This window comes from Asterias rubens, chromosome 1, assembly GCF_902459465.1.
Source record: "Asterias rubens chromosome 1, eAstRub1.3, whole genome shotgun sequence".
NCBI lineage: Eukaryota > Metazoa > Echinodermata > Asteroidea > Forcipulatida > Asteriidae > Asterias > Asterias rubens.
The window spans coordinates 8,826,382-8,850,044 of NC_047062.1; the positions used below are offsets into that span (position 1 = coordinate 8,826,382).

At 39.0% G+C, this 23,663-nt stretch overlaps 1 protein-coding gene across 2 annotated transcripts in view; it reads left to right on the forward strand.

Annotated features, from left to right (window-relative positions):
- LOC117301177 overlaps nucleotides 1-23,663 on the forward strand; it is a 55,235-nt gene that overhangs the window by 25,590 nt on the left and 5,982 nt on the right. For both annotated transcript variants that reach the window (XM_033785089.1, XM_033785081.1), the window contains exons 16-18: nucleotides 5,506-5,587; nucleotides 7,515-7,681; nucleotides 23,490-23,577. In XM_033785089.1, the coding sequence (XP_033640980.1) occupies nucleotides 5,506-5,587; nucleotides 7,515-7,681; nucleotides 23,490-23,577 (337 nt within the window). The remainder of the gene's footprint in view (nucleotides 1-5,505; nucleotides 5,588-7,514; nucleotides 7,682-23,489; nucleotides 23,578-23,663) is intronic.

Consider the following 23,663-nt stretch of genomic DNA (forward strand, 5'->3'; position numbering starts at 1 on the left):
TCCTCAAGGACAAAAAACATACCGGTGGCTATTACTGCCATTTATCTTTCAGTAACATTATATGCATTCCTGAAGTCTGGGTTTTTTAGCTTTGATGGTGACCGGCTGCGGCCTAGAAAAAACCAGTGGGTGAAAAAAAAAAATAATAAAATGGTGAAAACATCCCAGGAGCTCATCAGGGGCTAATCTCCTGGGGTGACCTCCATGTCATCTATAAAGGTGAATAACAAGTACACAACAAAATACTCATCCAGCAGCTTCTGTGACAGATTCTTGAGCTCCTGATACAAGGCAGAATACTTGAGCCAGAAAGACTTAGAAGAATGGGGCTCTGGCGATGATTTATAGACGTTGTAAATCAAAGCGGTGGTTTTCAGGGGTTGATATTACCTTGATGCACCACCAGGTGTGACTTTCAGCTGGTATGAGTTGGTAATGATAGGAGAGGGAGTTGATGATTTGGCATTGGCCTGATTGCCAGGGTAGTATGATCAACAAATCCCTGACCCCACAACCAGGTAGGTAAAGGGACCCTAGGGATGCCACAATTGAATTCAATGTGGTTAATCTTTTTTTTTGAGGGGGGGGGGGGTTCAAATTGCTTTGTTTGATGTGGTAACAGATCGATGCTACGAAGAGCTGACCACCTAGAATGCAGGTGAATCGCTTGATCCTTCAGTTTGACATTGAAATTCTGATAACACTTGAACTTCCCGTGTCCATTTCAACAGAACATCATCGTTAAGAAACTGTCTTGTCCAGCCTGGTAACATTATTGGAATAGTCTCAGCAATTCCGTAAAATCTGTGTTTACTTTGTGAAATTTTGTAAAAACAAAATCTATGTTCCTTTGATATTCGAAGTACCTGTAATGAAAAAAACAACAACATATTTTTGGAAGATGATGTTTTGTCTTAGTTCCTGCATGTCTATAATGTTAGTCTGTTGGTGTGTTAGTTTGTTGTAGTTTGTCTGTAGACGGGAACAAAAGCTTTAGCTTCACCCTCGGCCTAAATTTGTTCCTGTGTACATCTAAATGTACTTCATAAATACCCAAGACAGTTTCTCTACTCCTATTGGTGGAGAGCGCGTCACGTGGGGGTGTTTAAACCTTTGAAAATGACCAGCTGGAGCTGCTTATAACAAGCTGGCTTCCCCGTGTCGGGCGCGCAAGATTATCACGCGGAACGCAATTCATAGCTATAGTAACAGCGCGTAATCTAAGCGCGCGCGCGTACACACACCACTCGCATCGAACAGATTCTTCACAAAGTTTTGGAAAAAATATTTCAAACCTCGAATTTTCAACTGTTAAAGTGTCTGTAACTGTATTTTTTTAACGTTTTTTAACCAAAGGGCATTTATGAATGGGAATAAAAGAGTAGTGACTCGTTCGTAAACGTTCCTTTAAAACCTTGCAGGGTCGTTGCTGTGCGATAAAGGCCGCCGACCCTGCCGGCTTTAGTCGGCCGTTGAAGAACTCGTCGCTACCCCTTTATTCCCTTATTGTTAGTGTTATTACTACCATAGTCTGGGTTGTCATTGTACATGAATCTGTCATCATGTACCTTCACTTTAATGTACACACATGTACTTAATCGTGGCAACATATTGATATAAATGTTTTATCTATCTATCTAGTTCACAAAGAAAAAAAAAAGCTTTTGCAATGGTTTGTCTTTGTCGGACCATAGAGAAAGGACAACAGACCTATCAAGATGTTGTGATGTGGTGTACTGCGACCCTGATCTGGCCACCTACCTGTAGATTCTGATGCAGCAAACCCATTCCGTTTGTTTCCAGTCACTGGGTGTGACATTCTGACATCCAAATTGACTTTGAGTAATGTTTACTGTTGTTGAATACAGGGGTTTTTGTTTGTCTTTGGTTTGATGTGCTAACAGACGGATTGTACCACGGGAATCGGCCACCAAGGGTGCTGGTTTACAGAAGGGTGCTTTGGAAGACGGCATTCTTAAAAGTTCTAAATTTTCTTAAGTTTTCAAAAGTTCAGCATTAGCTACGTCTAGCTACTGGACAATCTTGATGGTTTAGTTGTAAATGCTCTAGTATGACAAAGGTCGTGGGTTCAAATCCCGCTGGAGTAGTATGCCTGTGAGTTTCTCTTATAGGAATCAGGAAAGTGCTGGGTATGAAGTGCTTAGCAGGCATCGCTGCATGGTTAAAACCATTTGAGATTAGTTATCCTTGATGCAAATTTAACATTTATGAAACAATTTGATTGCATCTCACTTTATACTCAAGATTTTATTTATCTCAGACATTTTTCTTTTAAAATTTGCCTACCCCATTTTATTCAATAGAGTTTAATTTCAAATGAAAGAAAATTAATCAGCAAGATACAATCAAATCTGTTTGAAATAAGGACAATCAAGTCACCCTCAGAATAATGCTTAAATTGCATCAGTTTGATAACTCTTTTACCTGACTTTATTCTTGAATAAATTTTTCCAAACAACTACATTTTGATAGTCATTTCCTGGGGTTGATTTTGCAAAGATAGTCTTGACTTAAGACTAGTCCTAGGACTCCTTAGGAGTTATTAAAAACTCAAAGCTAGTCCTTAGTTAGGCCAAGTAACTCCTCCTAACTCAAGATAAGACCAGTCTTAACTCTTTCTGAAATCCACCCAAGATCCAGTACAATCAGAATACCATTTGGGATTTGATTGCTCTCAGCCTTGCCAGTGAAATTCAAGAAATGTGAGATCCTTATGTATACTTCATTTGTCTTCATCCTTACAGTAGGCCACCATGTAGTGGGGTGTCTGACTGCTGATAAACAAGTCCAAACATAAGTCCAGTAGCTAAGTCTGTGGTCTTGTGGCACATCTTGGCATTGGATTGATGAGGCAAAGGGGGATTTCTTAAAGGGGAAATCTTGGATGTTTGGATGAGAATAACCAGTCCGACTTTCTAGTATTCAAGAAAGATATGCAAAAAAAAAACTTGTTTTTTTTTTGGAAGGGTGTGCACAACCCCAGAGCTAGAGTCTGGTTTAGAGTACTGGACTCAAACTCTGGGCCCAATTTCATGGAGTTGCTTAGCATAAAATTATGCTTGCCAGAATAAGGTTACAAAGCTAACTACTGTGTCACAAGTACAATTTGTGACTGGTATCCTGCTCATTTCTGCTTAGCAGAAAACTTTTAAGCAATGTTTTCTGCTCTATGCAATTGGGCGTTTCTCATCGGCAGAGTGTGGGTTCGAGTCCCGGTCATGGAACTTGTGTCCTTGTGTCAGGCACAGTCTTCATGAACATCAGCACGAGGCTCAGAAACTGTACATGCTTTTTTCCTAACCTTTCTTTTGTGTCTTGAATGATAGGAATTTTGTAGAAATAGTATTACAAAAGTGTTGCCTTGGGAATTGAGCTTTTAAAGCTCAACGCCATTTGTTGTCTGTCAACTATTTATATGCCCTGCAAAATTTCCAGGAACCCAGGCAGTAGGCCTGTAAATTTGTCATCACATTTGGACTTTCCTTATCCTAGTTCAATTTCACACTATAGCGAGAAGCAATCATCATGTCAGACAATGCATGGTACTTTGAATATCCTGTGCATGAGTCTTGTACTGATAAGCAGGGGGGATTCGTGGAATGAGGCTCCAGAAAACTTCTAGCTCTGTGAGGGGGGCCGGAGTTTGTCAGATCGGGAAGGAGCCGATAATGATATCCGATAAAGATATCCGATAAAGATATCCATACATTTCAATAGTAACTTCATTTCAAATCCTTTAAAAAAAATGTATTTTAATTTATTTTTAATTTATGCAAGTCGCCAGACACACAAGGCCTTTTACAGTCCATACGGATGTAGGCTTGGGTATCATCAGTCCGAAGCCTGGCCGGTAGGGCAGAAAGCACTCCTTCCCAATTTTATGTAGCAAGTGTCACGAATGGGATTCGAACCCACACCAGAGCTTGAATCCAGTGCTCTTAACCGCTCAGCCATGACACGCCACAGAGACGATGCCAGCACATGCTGACATATTTGAATATTTCCATTGTCTTTAAAAACCACATTGTACACAGTAGGCCCAATATCATGAAGACTGTTAGCACAAAAACTTGCCAAGCACAGAAATTGCTTAACAGAAACAAGTTACCAGCAAAGATCACTTAAAGTTTACATTTTTGTGACTGGTGCCCCACTCAATGTTTGCTTAGCAAAGAAATTTGTCAAGCAGTATATTCTGGTTAACAGCTTTATGAAATTGGGCCCCAGTCATCTTATATGCCTATGGATCTTAAGCATGGGGCATGTCACTCGTCCTAGAAGGGGTGTCAGTCAACAGCGATTTGGTTAGAGGGGGGTTGGACAACACTTTGCTAGTATCCTTTGTGTACGAAATCAGTATGTCAATTGTAAACGGTTAATGAAACCAAATTATAAAACTTGATTTTAAAACTAAGCAAACAAAGCATGATTTTCTTCATGCGCTCTGTCTGTCATAAACCGGTTCATCGTAACAGTTGGGTCTCGTCAAGAATGTGCACACCGTTGATCATCAAACGATGCCACGCGGTCATTGACGTCAGTAGCAAGGACCGGATATGGTTGCACAGAAATCTATATCTGGCCGCTTGTAATTGGCGATGTGGTCACGGATATTTTTTTGACACCAGAGGTGAATATGCTCCTTTAATATGTTAAGGACTGATAAGTAAATGAAGGCCATATGACATCCTCATCAAGTAACCTACAGGTATGATCTCTCTAAAAGCCCCCTCCAACCATCTCCCCATCCCCCCTACAACCATACCCCCCAACAACACCCCCGTTTCCTGCGCTCAACACATGCACCAATTATCCGCTTCGTTCACACCATGCTGCCCCCTAGCGATGACAATTTGTCCCAATTTCCTAAGATGGGGGCGTGTAATTTTACTTCCGAGGATAAAAGAGTCTCAAAACGCAAATGTTTCAATGTACATCATTCATAGTGAACTTCAATATTTTACAAAAACTAAAAATATTTGAGAAATAGTAAAATCAAGCGTGCATGGCCCATTTGATAAAGCTGTTTTATAGCAGAAATTGTTCTTTACAAATTCCTTTGCTAAGCAAGCAATAAGGTGGGTACTAGTCTCAGCAAAGGTAAATGTAAAGTATTTTGCTGGTATCCTATTTTTTGCTAAGCACGAATTTCGTGTGCGGTTTAGCAAGTTTTTGGCTGCCGGTGCCTCCAAAGGAGTATGGATGGTTTCAGGAATGCTTCAAGCCAAATTAAATAGGGCTAGTAATAGTGTAAGGGGGATTTGATACAATGTTTGAAAGCGTCAAAAAGGTATCGATTACTATTATTAATATTATAATTATTAACGATTATCTCTTGGTTTCACAACCACATTTCATCAGATGTATGAACTTCCTCTTTTCCCCCCGCAGAGATAAGATTAGCGTCTTGATTTCTTTGAAGGCCAAGTTATCTAAATTTCACTAACAATGCGTTCATCTTTAGTTCTTGTCATTTATTTTCAGGACCATCCGGATGGCAAATATTTTCACAGGGGAATGCGTACTCAAGTTATCTGACTACATCGATGCAGTTACAGCTCTGGATGTAAGTCTATCTTTCAAACTGCACACTATTTTGCCTTTTTTCCTCCTCTTTTATTAACAATGGTCAGTTCTTATATGGAACATGGTAATCTTTGTTTACATAAAGAGTGACCAAGGGTTTAAAATGTACACTGGACACTGGCTCGATGAGTCCTGTGTTTTAAGCATTGGGCCAGTAAAGCCATGAGCGAACAAGTCCAGCTGTGTTTTGTTTCCGAATAATAATCTCACCTTCTTCAATTAACAATTGATGTTTAAATGTTAACTTTGAGGCCGATAATTATCTGGCATTTCTGTATTAGGCCTACTACACGACAACTGAGATAAAACTTCTCTTAGTAGTGGGGCCTATTTGTTCAAATCAGTTCATTGTGACACTTGTATAGTTTTTTTTATTTTGATTCTGGCCATGTGAGAAATGTTCTGGCCTAGTTAACATTTTGAAGCGCAAGCCAGCCCCCTTAATTCGAGCCCTTGAACATTGTTGGGCATTCACTTCACAATGGATGGGGACACGAAGACACTGGACACTGGACACTATTGGTTATTGTCAAAGACTAGTCTTCTCACTTGGTGTATCTCAACATATGCATCAAATAACAAACATGTGTAAATTTGAGTTCAATTGGTTGTCGAAGTTGCGAGATAATAATGAAAGAAAAAACACCCTTGGCCATGGTCACACGAAGTTGTGTGCTTTCAGATGCTTGATTTCGAGACCTCAAATTCTAAATCTGAGGTCTCTAAATCAAATTCGTGGAAAATTACTTCTTTCTCAAAAAATACGTCACTTCAGAGGGAGCTGTTTCTCACAATGTTTGATACTACATCAACCTCTCCCCATTACTCGTAATCAAGACAGGTTTTCTGATGATCATTATTTTGAGTAATTACCAATAGTGTCCACTGCCTTGGTAATTGTCAAAGACCAGTCTTCTCACTTGGTGTATCTCAACACATGCATAAAGTTACAAACCTGTGAAAATTTGAGGTCAATCGGTTGTAGAAGTTGCCAAATAATAATGAAAGAAAAAACACCCCTGCTTGATTTCGAGCCCTCAAATTCTAAATCTGAGGTCTCGAAATCAAATTCGCGGAAAATTACTTCTTTTTCAAAAACTACGTCACTTCAGAGTTCACAATGTTTTGTACTATAAACCTTTCCCCAGTACTCGTTACCAAGTAAGTTTTTATGCTAATAATTATTTTGAGTAATTACCAATAGTGTCCACTGCCTTTAACAAATGATATTTAAATGAAGGAAGGTTACAGAATTGGTAAGAAACAAAAATCGTGATGATCACATATTTACATAAAACTTACACAGTCGAATGATGATGATAGTAGTTCTGTCTGAAATGTCATATTTGATGAGAAATCTAATTTCGCGTTTGGAGTTTATCGCTCAGTGAGCGTTTTATTCATTTTTGTTTTGGCATCGATGCAATGCAAAATTTGAAATCGGGTTTTCCCTATTCTCTCATGACCCAGATGGCTGATTGATCTCAAACTTCGACAGGTTTGTCACTTTATGTTTAGGGTGGATTACATAAAGTGCTTACACTGCCAGCAACTGTTTTGTTAGCAAAAACCAATTCTGTAATGTTCCTTTAATAATTGTTCAGTTTTTTTTATAATTTTGATTCTGGCCTAGTGAGAAATGTTGTGGCCTAGTTAAAGTGCAAGCCAGCCCCCCAATTCAAGCCACTTGAACATTGTTGGGCATTTCCACTTCCCATTGGATGATGTGTACACACAGTATTCTCTCTTAGCAGTGGTCCGCGGTGCTGACCGTGAGAAACAATTTGGGTGTTCCTCCAATGTGACAACAATAATATTCTCAAAGAAAAATTATTACTCTGGAAATGAGACTAACAAACTGCCGTATCTTAGCAAGAAAAATTAACACATCAATCTGTGATTTACAGATGCAAGGTGATCTGATTGTTGGGGGCACATTGAGTGGAAAACTCTTCTTCTGGGATAAGTTCTCCGGCAAGGCAGTAGCAGGGGTCCAGCCCCATGACACCACCATCTTCAAGATTGTCTTCTTACCTAAAGGGAGAGGCGGGGCTAGATTCCTCACAGCTGCGGGGTAGGTCATTCAAATCAATTTTTCTTTTTTTAATCTTCCCGGTGTTTTTTAATTTTTAACCAGAGGCCAATTTTTCAAAGCTCTTAACTAATCTTAAGACAAATGTCAGTTTTACCACAGTGATTTGGATTTTGACGTCACACTTTTCTACCGATACGCCTCTCTTAATATTTATGCATAAGGTACGTCACAATGCTAACCCAAAACGAAGCGATGGGCGCAGCCACTGCAAGTGATGGGGGACTTGCGCCCATAGCCTCATTTTGGGCAGGAATTATGACGTCATGCATAAATATTAAGAGAGGCATATTGATTTTGATTATCACTTTTAGATCTTTGTGAAATCGGCCTAAGGTACTTGATTTGTCAGGATTTTCCTAAAAACCCACACTACGTCTAAACCTGCAGTTTGGTATTCAGTCTGGTGATGCACAGAGTCTGTTACCTGAATTGTAACGTGTGAGGTTCCTGGTCTAGATTAAAGGGGACCCAGACCTGGAACCATATTTTTTAGGAAACATCACATTCGTCTACTCTCATCTCTCCTAAAACCATACAATAGAAAAATTTAGGCTACTGAAAACCCAGACTTTGTGAATAAAAATATCCGGTATGCTGAGGTACATTCCACAAACAATCTTAATGCGACGTAATTTAAATAACATGCAGTACAGTACACAACACAAGGAACAAGGAGTATAACAAGGAACAGCACAAAACCCCTATCCTCATTTCCATTCTGTACACATAGAACAACAACTCCAACCTCCCCCCCCCCACACACACACCCTCACACCCCCTAACACCCTCACACCCCCTAACCATCCAGATAGTCCCCCCCCCTTCTCCTTTCGGAACTCATGACTGACTCATCCAATATTCTAAACCATTTTGGTTTCATGTCATATCTGCATCCCTTGTGGGATTTGCTGTCTACAGCATCCTAATACATCATCAGCCACAGTGGTCCGAAACTTCCAAAACAACTCTTAATTTGATTTTTTGTCAAGGACTGGGTAATTTATCATTCCTGACAACTCATTGGGGACTGTGAATCCTTGGTTTCTCCTTCTACCCAAGAGATTCTACCATCTAAGACATGTATGATGCAATTCTAGTTGTCAGTCCAACTGATAGGGTGTCGTCTTCCTAGCATTTACACCATGAAGTTGTAACTTGGTCAAGATAATTTACGTTGTCTTAAAATAAGGGGTTTGATACCCTTTGTACACCAATTTTTTGGCCATGACATGAATCCCCACTCATGAAGATGTATGTGATGAAATTTATCTGTAGAAGTTTCAGCTTTAGTAGTTGACAAGTTTTTGAGAACAACAATGTGAAAATCTGAGAGCAATGTTTTCAAGGAGAGTTGCAAATATCCATCGCTTCGCTAAAACAATTTTTGTATCACTGAGACGCAAAATTTGGGGTGTGAAATTTTTGCACTCATTTCTCAAAAACTGCAGCACCTCAGCAAGTAATACTTGAAGGGAAGCTTTCTACCATCATTATCTTCAAATATATTGTCTCATTAAGACCCAATACACTACTTAGGCAATGGAGGCTCCGGGCATATGTTGCGATGGTTTTGGCCTTGGTGCCCTTTAAAAAGTGTCTCATAGACTTGAAGATTTTGTCAATGGAGTTGCCCTTTGCAAAATAAAAATTACCTTGTCCTCTAAAACAATTAAATCCTGTTGTTCTTAACAAATGGATGAAGTATGTTATGAAATTTCAAATGAGCTCGTGAAGAACCGAACTACGCTTTGTGTAAAAAGTAGCACAAAGTGTGAGTGTGTGTAGCTGTTTCCCCTGCTTTATATACTTGTTGTTTGTCTCAAATTTTGTCAAGGGTAGCATAAAAAGGGTCCCAAAAAGTATACAAATTTTCTTTATTAAGTGTGCAGATACACTGGTAAAAGACAATATGTATGCGCATGGCACCATCCTGGAAGAGTGCCCTGGAAAGAGGTCAAAAGGAGGTAGACTGGTCCCCTTTCCTCGTGCCTTTCCAGAACAAGGTACATGTATCATTGGATACAAGGTACATGTATAACAGTACATGTACATCCATAATAATTATAAATGTTTTAATTTGACTGCAAAATGATTGCGAGTTCCATACCATGTGTATTGAGGTTGGCCCAAGGCCACTCTCTGGCGTAATTCACGAGCCTCGAAGTGTGACGTCAGATGTTCAGGCTTGAGAGGCATCGTTCATTGGCCCTTATCTGTGCACTACGTACAAATCTGTGCATTCCCATCATCCCATCATCTAAGATAGACTACAATCTCCTTTAAAAGCCCTCTACAACATTTTGGCCTCGTTGCACCCACTGCCTACTGAAGACCTCCTCAACCCACCACCCCCCCAACTCTCTCCAATAACCAAGACGTGTTGAGAGAAAGACTTTATGCCAAGATGGGAGGGTTCATCCTGCATTGAGAAGAAGCTGTCAATTCAACAGGTCTGAATCAGAATCAACTCTTTTTTAAATCATAAATCCTGACTTAGCATCAATCTTACGCAAATGTCTTACCTTTGATCCATTTTTGTGTGTGGGTGATACACGTTTCCCTAGCTGGGAAAGGAAACAGAGATTTCCCATGTTATATGCATTTTCTCCATTCTGACATAACAGGAGTGAAAGAGACTTCCTCGGAATTCATATTTCTGGTTTACCTTTTTGGGAAAGTGCAACCCTTCGCGGCCTTGAACACTTTTAGCCTTGCTCTGAATTTGTTCTTTTCCAAGAAGATAGGAATTGTTTTTGCAGTAATGAAATTACAAGACTTCTTAAAGGTAGATTTTGTTGTTGTTGTCAATGTTATGTGGATTTATAAGCAAAATCATCAGACAGATACAAGGAAATTTTATCAGTATTTTTTATCAAGAATGTTGAATCCATTCACACCCAGTGAGGTGATACCGGGTACCAACCGTATCTCCAGCAGCAGTATTCATAAATGGACACCATGGAAAATAGAATCTCCAAAAGTCGCCTTATTAGGCAACTTTCGAGATTAAATTGTTCATTATACTTTGATTGATCTCTTACCAATGGGAGTACTCCTGATAAATAAGTAGGCTTATGGATCAAACAATACACAATTTATTTTTTAGACAAAACCCAGATTTGTTGGGAAAACCTCAGTTTCAAAATTAGTGTAAAAATGGAAACTACTGGATGCAATTTTTGGTCCAAGCAGTCTAGACCCCCTGTGTGTGCACACTACGTTTTTTGGGGACCGAAAGTGGTTTCTACTTGCTTAAGAACAACCTAACTTAGCAAAAAAAAATTATGCTCTCCAGAATAAGGGTACCAGTCAAAATACCATGTCACATCTTTGACTGTTGTCCTACCTATTGTTGCTTAGCAGTAAATTATAAAGCAACATTTACAATTCTTAAACAGCTCAGTGAAAATGGGGCCCTGGTCAAAACCCAAGATCCACTTAAAAAATTATTCAAAATCATGCTTCTTCTCACTTCATTTCCAGATATCCATTCAGGAAAACCTGGCAGTTGATTTAATTTTTTTTCTAAATTTATAAACTTTACTAATTTACCGTCACTGAATAGAAGCTGATTCATCCCTACTTGAACTTATCAGAAGTATCGATTCCAAACGTTGTTTTAGATAATGTGATTGGACGCGGCTCCAGGGACAACAACAAAATTATGAAATAAATATCAATTGCACGGCCAGATGTTAAAGACATATATATTTAGCCAAATAAAGCCAAGTTTACTTAAAGGATTACGGGTGAATGACTTGGTGGTATTTTCCCCCACTCTCGTTGTGGCCCTCTGGGAAAATGAATATTAATTGGTTGGATTTGGACTAAATTAGTTGCATCCATGTATATGCACTGGCCAAACCATTTGTGGTTTGGAATATCTGTGGAGGGAGTTGTACACAATCTTCTACCCCTGGTTCTTTAGGGACTTGGTTGGATTTGGTTGGCGGCAACCGCCGGGCATTTCATGGTTCTTTGAGGGTTGACAGGAAGCATAGTTTTTGTGGGTGTCGGGAGAAGGTGAATCTAAGCGTAATGCCTCATTCGGACCGTAGCTATTTTGTTCCCTCATAGAGCTATATACAGTGCTGTTTTCTATTGTTATTTGTCTGCATGGTTTTGTTTTGTAATTATCTTAGTATTACACCATAAACTCCCATGATATTTCATCAAAACCAAAGCTTTTTCTTAAAGTGTGTCACTTCTTAAGTTAAGATTAAGTGAAAGTTTTCCTAACGTGGTAACAAATTCTGCTCTGGAAAATGCAACATGACTCTGCTTACCAGTTATATTTGTAGTGGGCTTTAAGGGTGAAAAGCAGAACTTTTTTGTTCAATGAAAGTCCTTCTTCATACCAAAATAATATACTGTCTGAAAACTACAAACTGGCTTTCCGTTATAATTGTATGTTTTTTTGTTTTCTTCTTTTGAAACATTTCTCAGTATTGCACTAAATACATGTTACGCCAATGATAAGTACTATTCCCTGCTTTTTGAGAGTGTTTTCCAAAGTAGGTCAATCTTGAGGCTAGGATTCACTGATTGGCTTCCTTCAGATGGTCATGATTTCCTTACTGAAAATACGATGTGACTCTGTTTTCTTTAAAGCCCGGAGCCAGCATTGGAAGTTGTCAAAGACGAGGGGTCGATTTCACAAAGAGTTGGGACTAGTCCTAACTTAGGACTAGTTCTAGGAGATATAACAAACGTATGGCTAGTCCTAAGTTAGGACGAGTAACTCGTCCTAACTAGAGATAAGACTAGTCTTAACTCTTTGTGAAATCGACCCCAGGGGTGGATTTCCACAAAGAGTTAAGACTAGTCTTATCTTAAATTAGGACGAGTCCTAACTTAGGACTTGCCTTAAATTTTGTATAACTCCTAAATTGTCCTAGGACTAGTCCCAAGTTAGGACTAGACTAGTCCTAAGTTAGGACTCTCTTTGTGAAAGCGACCCCAGTTTCCCTGCTTAGTGTGACCCAACATGCTCATTAAATTACGAACCTGTGAAAGTTTAAGGTCCATTGGAGTCACAAGAAAAAAGAAAAAAACTCCCTTATATGTTTTCAAGTGAAATCAGTTTTCAAACTCTGCGTTTTTGTCTTGCGAGATTTAAGTTCATAAGAAGTATGTTGACAAATTATAATTTCAAAATATCGCCTAAATGCGACTTTTGAATGTTCCCAAAAAAGTGTTTTGGCGTTTTTTGACTGTCATTTCTTACTTAATACAAGAGAGAAAGAACTATTTTTCTGAAATGAGAACGGTGCACCCTGTGGTAATTGTTTTCCTGATATTTCTGAGGAAAGACTGTGCTCAGTATATGAGGAAAAGGAGCGGAAGACAAAATTCAAAAGGTTGGCACGGTCTTAAAGTTTGATTCATAGGAAAGATACACAGCAATTCAAAATATTGGCAAGGATATGTATGAGATCATTTACTAGAACCACGACTTGGACTCCTATCATCTCAATCTGAGGATTTTTTCTACTAAAAACTATAAGTTTGTGTACCATTCAGAATATAAGCCGCCCGGAATAAAAGGGCGGGACAAAAAGAAGACTTTGAAAAACATTTCACAGAAGACATTCATTTTCGGATATGGGTGTGTTAGATAATGATCTGAAGCCCGGCTTTAGCTGGACTCTCTTCTCTACTCGAATGCTTGCAGGCTGGGCCTGGCAGTGGTTTTCCACTTGGTTTCTGGTTTCATTCCCATTGCTGATGTTTTTTCTTGGTCATTCTCGGAGCGCTTTGCATCCTTGGGAAAACGCGCTTTATAAATGTTGTTAGTATTATTTTACACTTACAAAATATATTTGCAAAACTCACCTTAAACATGAATTGGTCTGTCCTAATAAAATGGTTTTATTAAAAGGACAAACAAAAAACCAATAATAACTAAAACAAGGATATCAACCTGTTGTGTTTGTTAACATATGTAATGTTTTAGAACAACATGCCCGAAACATGCTTCCTGTCTGTCAGTGTCTTTGCGAAATGAAGCTTTTCAACAAACTTAATTTTCAGGAAATCCCCATTTTGAAATCCAATTCTGTTACCAATAGTAAACCTTTGCCTTGAAGATATCACAAAGATGTGCCTGGGACAGAAACTTTGTTTCTCCATAAAGTCTACTCAAGGTGAGACAAGGGGGAGCAGAGACAGGGGAACAGCAAGTCACCCCCAATGCAGTCATCATAAACCCCAAACCATAGGAGCAGACCCGGCAATAAAAGATTGTGACACTTGTGACATGAGGCAGACACCTTGGTAGTTGTTTCAGGAAGTCTGCATTCATCTTTTGTTGTCCCAGGATGAAATACGCTGTCCTGAACACCTTCACTGAGCACCCAGTGGATGGCCTAATGATGACCGATAGTTTCAGGGAATTGGTGTGGGTGTTATCAGGGTAAGAGGGCCCCCTCTCTGATGGCTCCACATCTTAAAGGTACTAGATACTACTTGTAATAACTCAAAATAATTGTAAGCATAAAAACTTACTTGGTAATGAGCAATGGAACGCTGTTGATAGTATACAACATTGTGAGAAATGGCTCCCTCTGAATTTAATAACGTAGTGTTTGAGAAAGAGGTAATTTCTCACTCAAATATTAAAACACGTCAGGTCTGAAGCCTTTTATTAGGCTTCTGAAAGCACACAATTTTGTGCAAAAAGGGTATTGTTTCTATCATTATTCTCTTGGAACTTTGATGACCAATCGAGTCCAAATTTTCACAGATTTGTTATTTTATATATAATGTTGGGATACACCAAGTGCAAATAAACCATTTCAAATAACCCTTTTGTTGCTATGAAAGTGACCATGATAGGGCAGGCTGTGTGCACGTCTTAACACGTACATCAATGAAGCACGCAGCACTTAGCATTCTCAGATAGCTTTCACGCGCACACACACAAGTGTGTAAACAGCAATTGAATCGGTGACCCTCCTTTGTTCAACTCTTTGTGATAGCAAACGTAGACTGACCCCATTGTATTCCTTTGTGATAGCAACCGTGGACCCATTGTCCCTTTTGTTATGGGTCCCCGGTTTGAATGTAGATACCTACCCGCACCATGTTGTGGGCAGGTATTTGAATGATACGGTCTGTACTGGTTTTTGACCATTACCTAAGGTGTCCAGTGCCTTTAAAGACTGGGTCATCTTAGACCAGGAAGGCTGTTTGATTAGAGGAAGAGGGCAGTGTGGTTTGGCCAAGCAACAAGGGATTTGGTTAATTTCTCACCTACCTTAGCTATCACTCGGGTCATTAAAAGTAATCAAGAAACTTGCGGTTCGAAGGACCCCTCCAGTTGAACTGACCTCTTAAGTGTTTTCACCAAAAAGATGTGAATATTTGGACAAGATCTCTGATGAGAAATTACAGGCCTCCTTGAAGATAATGATATATTTAGATGTTTAGGTAAATGGTTGTGACAAAACGTCAGGCTGGAGACTCTGCTTGCTTTCAAGAACTTAATTGAGACAATGAATGGGAGTATTCTAATGCCAGACAGTGCAGCCTGAAGACAGTGACGCTAATGATCAAATTTATAGTTGGTTAAAATTGTTTGGACAAAACAGCCATATCATGGTTATTCAGAGGTCTGGTACCCCCCTTCTGTGCTTCATCTTGTAATTACTATTGTCAGTTTGTCTGATAGTGTGCCACATTGGGCTAGAACTAGTCTGGCGTCTGCTTGTGGGGGTGTTTCCTGCCTTATTTCAAATGGGACTTATAAAATAAAATACTAATTTTCAGTCTTTTTCCATTGTAGAATATGCCAAATTCCCATAGTAAGGACTTTCACCACCAAATATTAGTAACCTTGTCGTTTGATTGAAGTCAACATTATTATTGTTTTATCTTACCTTCTTTGATATTAAATAATAAATCACAAGGGTTGTATTGCTTCTGACTTGCACCCCGAACGAAGAGTTTAAAAACAAAAGGGAGACCACAAACTTTGGGGTTTGATAGCTCAGTTTTTAGAGCGCTGGCACGTTAATCAGGAGGTCGCATGTTCAAATCCTGCTGTAGTCAAATTTCCTTTATTCAACCCCAAATCTTCTTTGATATTATTGCAGTTGTCTATCTTTGTAATTTTGTAGTTGTATTGAATTGTTAAGCTTTGTTTGACAGGATGTGTACGTGAGCTCCCCAAGAAACAGGTTTACAACTGATCGATCAGTTATTTTTTTTTCTTCAGTATTAGTACTAAGGGAATAAAAGGGTAGCGTTTAAAGCCGGCAGGGTCGAGTCGCCGTGTGATAAAGGCTTGAGCCGAAGACGAGGGCCTTTAGCGCATGGCAACGACCCTGCAAGGTTTTAAACGGACATTTAAGAACGAGTCACTACTCTTTTATTCCCATTCATAAATGCCCTTTTGTTAAATAACGTTACAAAAATACAATTTCAGACACTTTGACAGTTGAAAATTCGAGGTTTGAAATATTTTTTTCAAAAACTTTGTGAAGAGTCTGTTGCGACTGGGTTGTGTGTACGCCGCGCGCTTAGAAATAGATTACATGCGCGTGCTTAGAAGTAGGTTACGCGCTGTTACTAATAGCTATGAATTGCGTGATAATCTTGCGCACCTGACACGCGGAAGCCAGCCGGTTATAAACACTGGTTAATATCAACCTATTAAAAACACCCCCGCATGACACGCTCTCCACCAATAGGAGTAGAGAAACTGTCTGGGGTATTTATAAATGTAGGTTTGTGAACCTTAAATCTCACTTTTGTGGTGTCTGATATAACATCCTGCAAAAAATACCACCACAGGCTTACGTGTTTGAAAATCACCTTAAAAATTAAAAACATAATGGTGATAGGAATATGTTGGGGTATTTCTTCTCCAAAAATATGCTTGCATCTGTCCCCCCCCCCCCAAAAAAAGGAAAAAATATGTCACCCATCTTCTATTTGGCTTGACTCCAGTTACCTCCCATTTTGACCTCTGATGACCCTATGTCTGGCCCTTGGCATCACCCCCATGGTATTGACCCCTTAGCACCCTGTTAGTTTTCACTTTCGAATGTTTTCAAATTCTGTCAGGATCGAAATGCCTTTGGAATTCCACTTTTAAACTATTTTGTTGATGGACTTATTTTCCCCTCTCCTTAATTTTGTCCCTTTTTTCTGTGCAAGGGCAGTCGCTGTTTTTAAAATGTTTCCCTAAACGCATTTGTCTAGATTTTCTTGGACTGTTCTCATCAAAAATGTTGTTGTATCCCCATTTTGGCTTTATTCGTCACTTAAAATTTTAAATGTTTTATTCTGTTTATAAAACTTTTATAACATTTTAACTGTTTTATTCTGTTTATAAAACAGATAATCCCCTCAGGTCTGTTCTCTGGGTATGTTAAAATGGGGTATGTTATAGAACTTTGTTACCAGATACTACTTTATAATATAGGATTCCAACTGCCTTTAGCTACCGGGCAATCTCGGTAGTCTAGTTGGTATGACACTGCTCTTGAATTGCAAAGGTCGTGGGTTAGAATCCCACCCGAGTAATATGCCTGTGATTTTTTTCACAGAACTCGGGAATAAAGTACAGAGTATACAGTGCTGACACATGTCAGTGTATAGTGGGTAAAACCAAAATTACTATTCTTTATCCCCGATTTTAGCATCTATCAAGTGTTAGTTGTCCAATACCATCATCAGATTGGCACTGCTGATTGCTGCTGATTTTCATTCATTCATGTTAACCATCGTAGCTAGTTTGAAAAGCTAAAAAGATAGGGCCATAGGTAGGTAGGTAGGTAGGCCATAAATTGGTAAACACTGCAAACAAATATACCATAAAAAGTTGCTGTGTGAGAAGCACAGCAGCCGTTGGTATTATAATTTAGTTTGAGAAAAGATTCCCTTGAAGGTAAAATGGTTTTGATAATTATTACCCCAAAACATTTGAGTCTGAGAAACAATTCATGAATGAATCGCTTCCCAGATTACTAAGGGTTGGTGTCTGTTCGCCAATGCTGCGGCTAGAGATGTGGTTGGTATCAACTTGTACCTCACTAAATGTGGATGGGTTTGGTATTCTTGTGAAAATACTGAGACAATCTTTTGCTTTTTTTTTCATCTAAAACTTTCACATGTTACTTTTATTATCTTTGTTTATAATGTTGCCTGTAAGTCAGCATTATGGAGACAACAACCAATTTATGACCCTTACTGTAATAAAATAACATCAAAGGCTAACCTTCTTGTTTTTGCCTCCACCTTAATTAATTGCTGTTTCATATTATTCTTTCTGATTTTTTTTTTTTTTTTTAATTCTCACATTGGCTTTCTTCTCCTTCTGTCTACTAGTGGTAATTTTTATTGATTGGTAAGATTTTCGAATTAATTTTTCTAGGAGATCGTTTTTAACTGTGCTGACTTTCTGTTCATCTTTTTTTCCCTTTCTCCCTTTTTGGCTCATCTCCAATACTACTCCACTTGACCTCTAGTGACCCTGGTTCTGGCCAGCCCACACCACACTATTGACCCTCAGTGTTCCCAGCGTACTTACGCCAAACTGTCTAAGCAGTGTCAACCACCCATTTACACTACCTTCAAGAAGCGTGGACAAAATCATTTGTCAAAGATGACTGGTTTACTCACAAAGCCCTGGCATGAGAAATGTCCAGTTTACTTAACAATGGAGAGAATGAGGAATACAGGTACTAGCTCCTTGTGTCAGGTCAGTCACCTGTTTTGACACTTAAAGGGAAGGTACATCTTAGATTTTATGGGGAAGGGTATCTTCATCCATCCTTTAAAAGGTAGGGTCATGGATTGGTTTGCCAGCGTAATGCTGATTCGTAAGCGAAATTTTCAAGACAGATGCGATTAAAGTCACCTGTGAAAGTGTAATCTGAAAACAGCGTCTACTTGCTGAGAAAGCAGCAAACAACTGTGTGTTTGGCGAGGTGAAAGTGGGTACCAACTGCATCTCTTGTCACAGCATTTGCGAGCGGACACCAACTCTCAGAAATCTGAGTATAGGATTCATGAATGAATCGTATACTCAGATTCAAATGCTTAAAGGCAGTGGACACTATTGGTAATTTTTACTCAAAAGCATAAAACCTTACTTGGTAACGAGTAATGGGGAGAGGTTGATAGTATAAAAATTGTGAGAATCGGCTCCCTCTGAAGTGACGTAGTTTTCAAGAAAGAAGTAATTTTCTGCAAATTTGATTTCGAGATCTCAGATTTAGAACTTGAGGTCTCGAAATCAAGCATCTGAAAGCACTAGACTTCGTGTGACAAGGTGTTTTTTCCTTTCATTATTTCATTGCAACTTCGACGACCAATTGAGCTCAAATTTTCACAGGTTTGTTATTTTATGTATATGTTGAGATACGCCAAGTGAGAAGACTGGTCTTTGACAATTACCAATAGTGTCCAGGGTCTTTAAGGGGAATCCTTTCTCCAAGTACTTTATCAAAAGCTGCAGTGCTTCTCACCTTACAAGTTTTTTTTGGTCTTGAATTTTCTGAGTATGTACCAATCTATGACCCTACCTTTTAATCTGAAAAGTTAAAAACCAACTAAGGTACCTGGTTACTAACTGACTCTTGACATAAAGTTTGTCGCTACAGGTGTTTTATTATTAGTTACACTCTCATTTGTTAAACAGGTCTCGCTGAGCTTGACATTCTTGTCAGCGTTTTGCACCCTTTGTTGTAAATTTGTTAAATTGGATTGTAACTTACACTGAACCATACCATTAGCAAAACTTAATAAAACATTGACTTTTTTGATGGATGACAATTGTTACAAATGAACTGTCCAGGTGAAAGTGTTCCACTCGAGACCCCATACTGACATTCCGTCACCTTTTATTGGGTCCACTGACAAATGTCATAATTGCAGGGAAAAAGCCATTTCCTAAGGTGGTTCGGGATGACTGCAAAACCCCAATAAATTACGCACTTTACCTGAACTCCCATACAGTTTCACTCGATCACAGATTTATTTGCAAGATGAATGCTTCTGTGAATTTGAATCCATGTGAACTTCCCCCCAAAGATGACTTCCTTCTCATTCCTTAACCCCTTTCTGTGACAGCTTTTTTTTTTACTTTGCAGAAACCATCTTGGATGTAAAGTTTCTTTCATTTGAGTTTTTATTTTTACACTGGCAACAATTTATAGCCCTGGTTGTGAAACCGCAAGAGTGTTGATTTGGGTTTGTGCCTTACCCTTAAAATATCGTAACTCGATACAGGTCGATGTGTTTTGGTTGTTAGGGTGTCGGCTACGACAGCGGCAGCGCACTCTGGGTTTGAAGAATGATAAATTAAATTCTGAGTTTTTGATTTGTGTTAAGGGTTGATCATTATAAAGGATTGTCGTAAATTGCGAGAGAGACCAGGGGGATGATGTTTATATGACTCCTTGGGATTGAAATGATGCATGGAGGAAGAACCGCTAAACCGATTATGATGTGATTGATATATGTTTGATATGTATCGTGGTTGATTACCTTCTCGGATTCAATGCTAAATGATCTAACTGTGTACATGCTTCCTGAAAGACAAAGGATACTGTTATTTGTTGCATTAAAGACACTGAACACCTTTGGTAATTGTCAAATACGTACAAGTAATCTCACTGGGTGTGTTCCAACATATGCATAAAATACAAAAGTTGAAAGAGAATAAAGAGAAAAACACCATTGTTGCACAAATTTCTGTGCTTTCAGATGCCTAATGAAAGTTTCAGGCCTGAAGTCTTTTAATATTTGAGTGAGAAAATACCTCTTTCTTGTTATTTGTTATTATTTTTCGAAAACTACGTTACTTTAGAAGGAGCCGTTTCTCACTATGTTTTATACTATCATCCCTTGCTATCATCAGATCTCCACTGCTTTTTACCAAGTAGGTTTTTATGCTAACAATTTTTGGGAGTAATAACCAATAGTGTCCAGTGCCTGTAATAAAGATGCTTGATGGCTGGACTATCCTATTGGTAAGTCATTGCATCACCACGCATGCATCAGCTGCATGCACAAATTTTCCGCTTCTGTCAACTCAAAAGCTGACATACATTTGTGTGTAGTTTGCCACCAAATTACCCATTTAAAAGCATTTATTTTGATGGGGTCTTTTAATTCTGAGAAGACCTTAGTTTTTGAAGAACATGTGTAAAAGCAAAGTTAAATTGTAACTTTTGTGCGTTAATCATCAAAGAAAAACGAGTTCAATTAAACTTCCTAAGGTCTTCTGGTAATCCGTGGAGCCAGTTTGTGTGAAACGACTAAGGCTTATAGTGGAACTACATCAGACTTAAAGGCAGTGGACACTATTGCTAATTACTCAAATTAATTATTACCATAAAACCTTGCTTGATTATGAGTAATGGGGAGAGGTTGATAGTATAAAACATTGTGAGAAATGGCTCCCTCTGAAGTGAAGTAGTTTTCGAGGAAGAAGTAAATTTCCATGAATTCGATTTTGAGACCTCAGATTTAGAAATTGAGGTCTCAAAATTAAGCATCTGAAGGCACACAACTTTCTGTGACAATGGTGCTACAAGGGTGTTTTTTCTTTCATTAATATCTCGCAACTTCGACGACCTATTGAGCTCAAATTTTCACAGGCTTGTTATTTTATGCATATGTTGAGGTACATTAACTTTGAAGACTAGTCTTTGACAATTACCAATAGTGTCCATTGTCTTTAAGGTTAAGAGCACCGGACTCAAGCTCTGGTGGTTCTAATCGGACGAGTGTGGGTTCGAATTCTGGTCTTGACAGTAGTGTCCTTGAGCAAGATGCTTTACGATATTATTAGGTTTGTCCTAATGGGACAAAAGCTGTAGGTCCAATTTATCAGCATTAGGCAGTTCATTTTTGTGTGGAAGGGATTAACCCTGGTGTTTCTAATTCATTTAGCACTCTTATTTACATATTTCCTCAGGCTTGTGTGCTAGATTTGCAGTGACACCATGTGACAATATCTCTGATGAGCTGTGTTGGCTTTTATGAAGTGCAAAAAGTCAAAAGTGTCAGCACTCATTAAAAGTCCTCAAGTTTGGTTTTATGGGATCTGGTGATGCAATTATAATGCTTTGTGTTTTGAATGATTTTGCAGCCTGTTTTTCTGTCGTGATCCATGGAAAGGGGTGCCAGCCTGATCCCGTACCCAGATCCCCCCACCACTCTCTTCAAAAGATCTTTGCTTGTTATGAGACCTCAAGATGATTTGTTGTAAATCACCGAGTTTGTTTAGTTCCGTCAGTTTGAATCAAGTGCCGCCGAACTGTTCCTGGGGGTACCCGGTCCGTCGACTCTCTCTTCCCTCTTCGACAAGACTCGTCAGGCCGTATCCCTGTGATGAATAATGGCACTTAATTCTTCATAGTCAATGTCATCCGGTCCTCAAAGTTTGCACAAGATATAAACATTTACGATTGTACACTGTCCCCCTTCCGCTCGTTTCGTGCCTGTTTTATGGGCTCGTGGAGAGAAGGATGTCTCGGTGTGTTTTGCTGGCGGTGTGCCATTGCTTAGGCTGACCCCCGGGTGTATGTGCCCACACAACGCTGGATGTCACTGACCCCTGTAGTCCCTTTGCTAGGGCCTAGTAACCCTTCAGCTTTAAAGGAAAGGTACTTCCAAAATATCGGAGCCTAAATCTTGAGCTCCCTCGATTATAAATGGATGATTTGTTTTTTTAGAAATTTGATAATTGTTTGTGTGAATAAAACAGTTTAAAAAGCGTGGTGAAGTATTTAATGAACCACAATCATTCTCAGAATGTTTCTTTTTTGAACTTTGACGTCACTTCCTGTGTGAATTCTGTTCTAATTCTTGTCCTATACTACCATGTAAGTGCTGTGTGGAAACAATCAGTGGATAAATTCTTGAGGGCATACATGTAAAAAAAAAAAAAAAAAAAAAGAGGCAAGTGTGCCTCTCTGCAGGGTGTTGTATTTTAAAGCTAGGGTCATACATGTAGATTGTCGGTAACTACTCAAAAAATGAATGACCATAAAAACGTCTTCGCTGAGAAGCACTTCAGCTGTTGATTGTATGAAGTATTTTGAAAAGGGGTACCTTTTGGAGTTGTATGTTTGGGAAAATATTATTTGTCACTCAAAAACATTTGAATCTGGGATTTATGAATCGGTTCTCAGGTTTCTGTGAGAGAATTGCAGATGCTTTTACAAATGGAGTTTGGATGATGGAGGCTTCCTTTAAGATACTTTATTGTAAACACTGTTGGTGAAAATTCAAGACATTATTTATGTGCAGCTTGTCGTAAAGACACATAACTTGAATATGAATGAGAAGTTGCCCGGCTGGAGATGTTTTCATTTGTTAGATGAAAGCCAAGATGAAATCGGTCACTAGACAGCGCCTATTCTAGCCCAAGAATGTCCTGGATATCTGAATGGTGTTGTTTTTCATTGATAATGTGGAAAGAAATCCATGTGGGTTTTTTTGGGGGCTCACTTTTAAGTTTTAGGTACGTTTAGTTATGAAGGATGTGTGAGATTACTGTTTACAGTAGATGCTTTCTTCAGGCATTGCCTTTAGTCAATTTCTGTATGCAACTTTGAGGCAACCAACTGCACTGTGTGCAAAAGCAACACTCCCATAGCACTCGGGGCAATGTCATTTCATCACCAAGAAACTTATGTGACAAATGCTGTGTGATTGGTTCGAGACTTGTTGTCTTTGCCTCATGTAACCAATAGAGCAAGGACCACAGTCCCTATGATGTAACCTATAAACATTGAATGTGTGTTTTCTTCTCGTTTCTCCACAGTGATGGTTCAATCAAAGAATGGGACCTGCACAGTATGACCTGTGTGAGGGCGCTGCATGGACATAAAGGATCTGTACGGGATGTTAGGGTAAGTCAAACAGCTTTTAAACTTGGACTACTAAATTGAAGCGTATTATTGTGGAGAAAAATGCAAAATAAGTAGACTGAGATTTG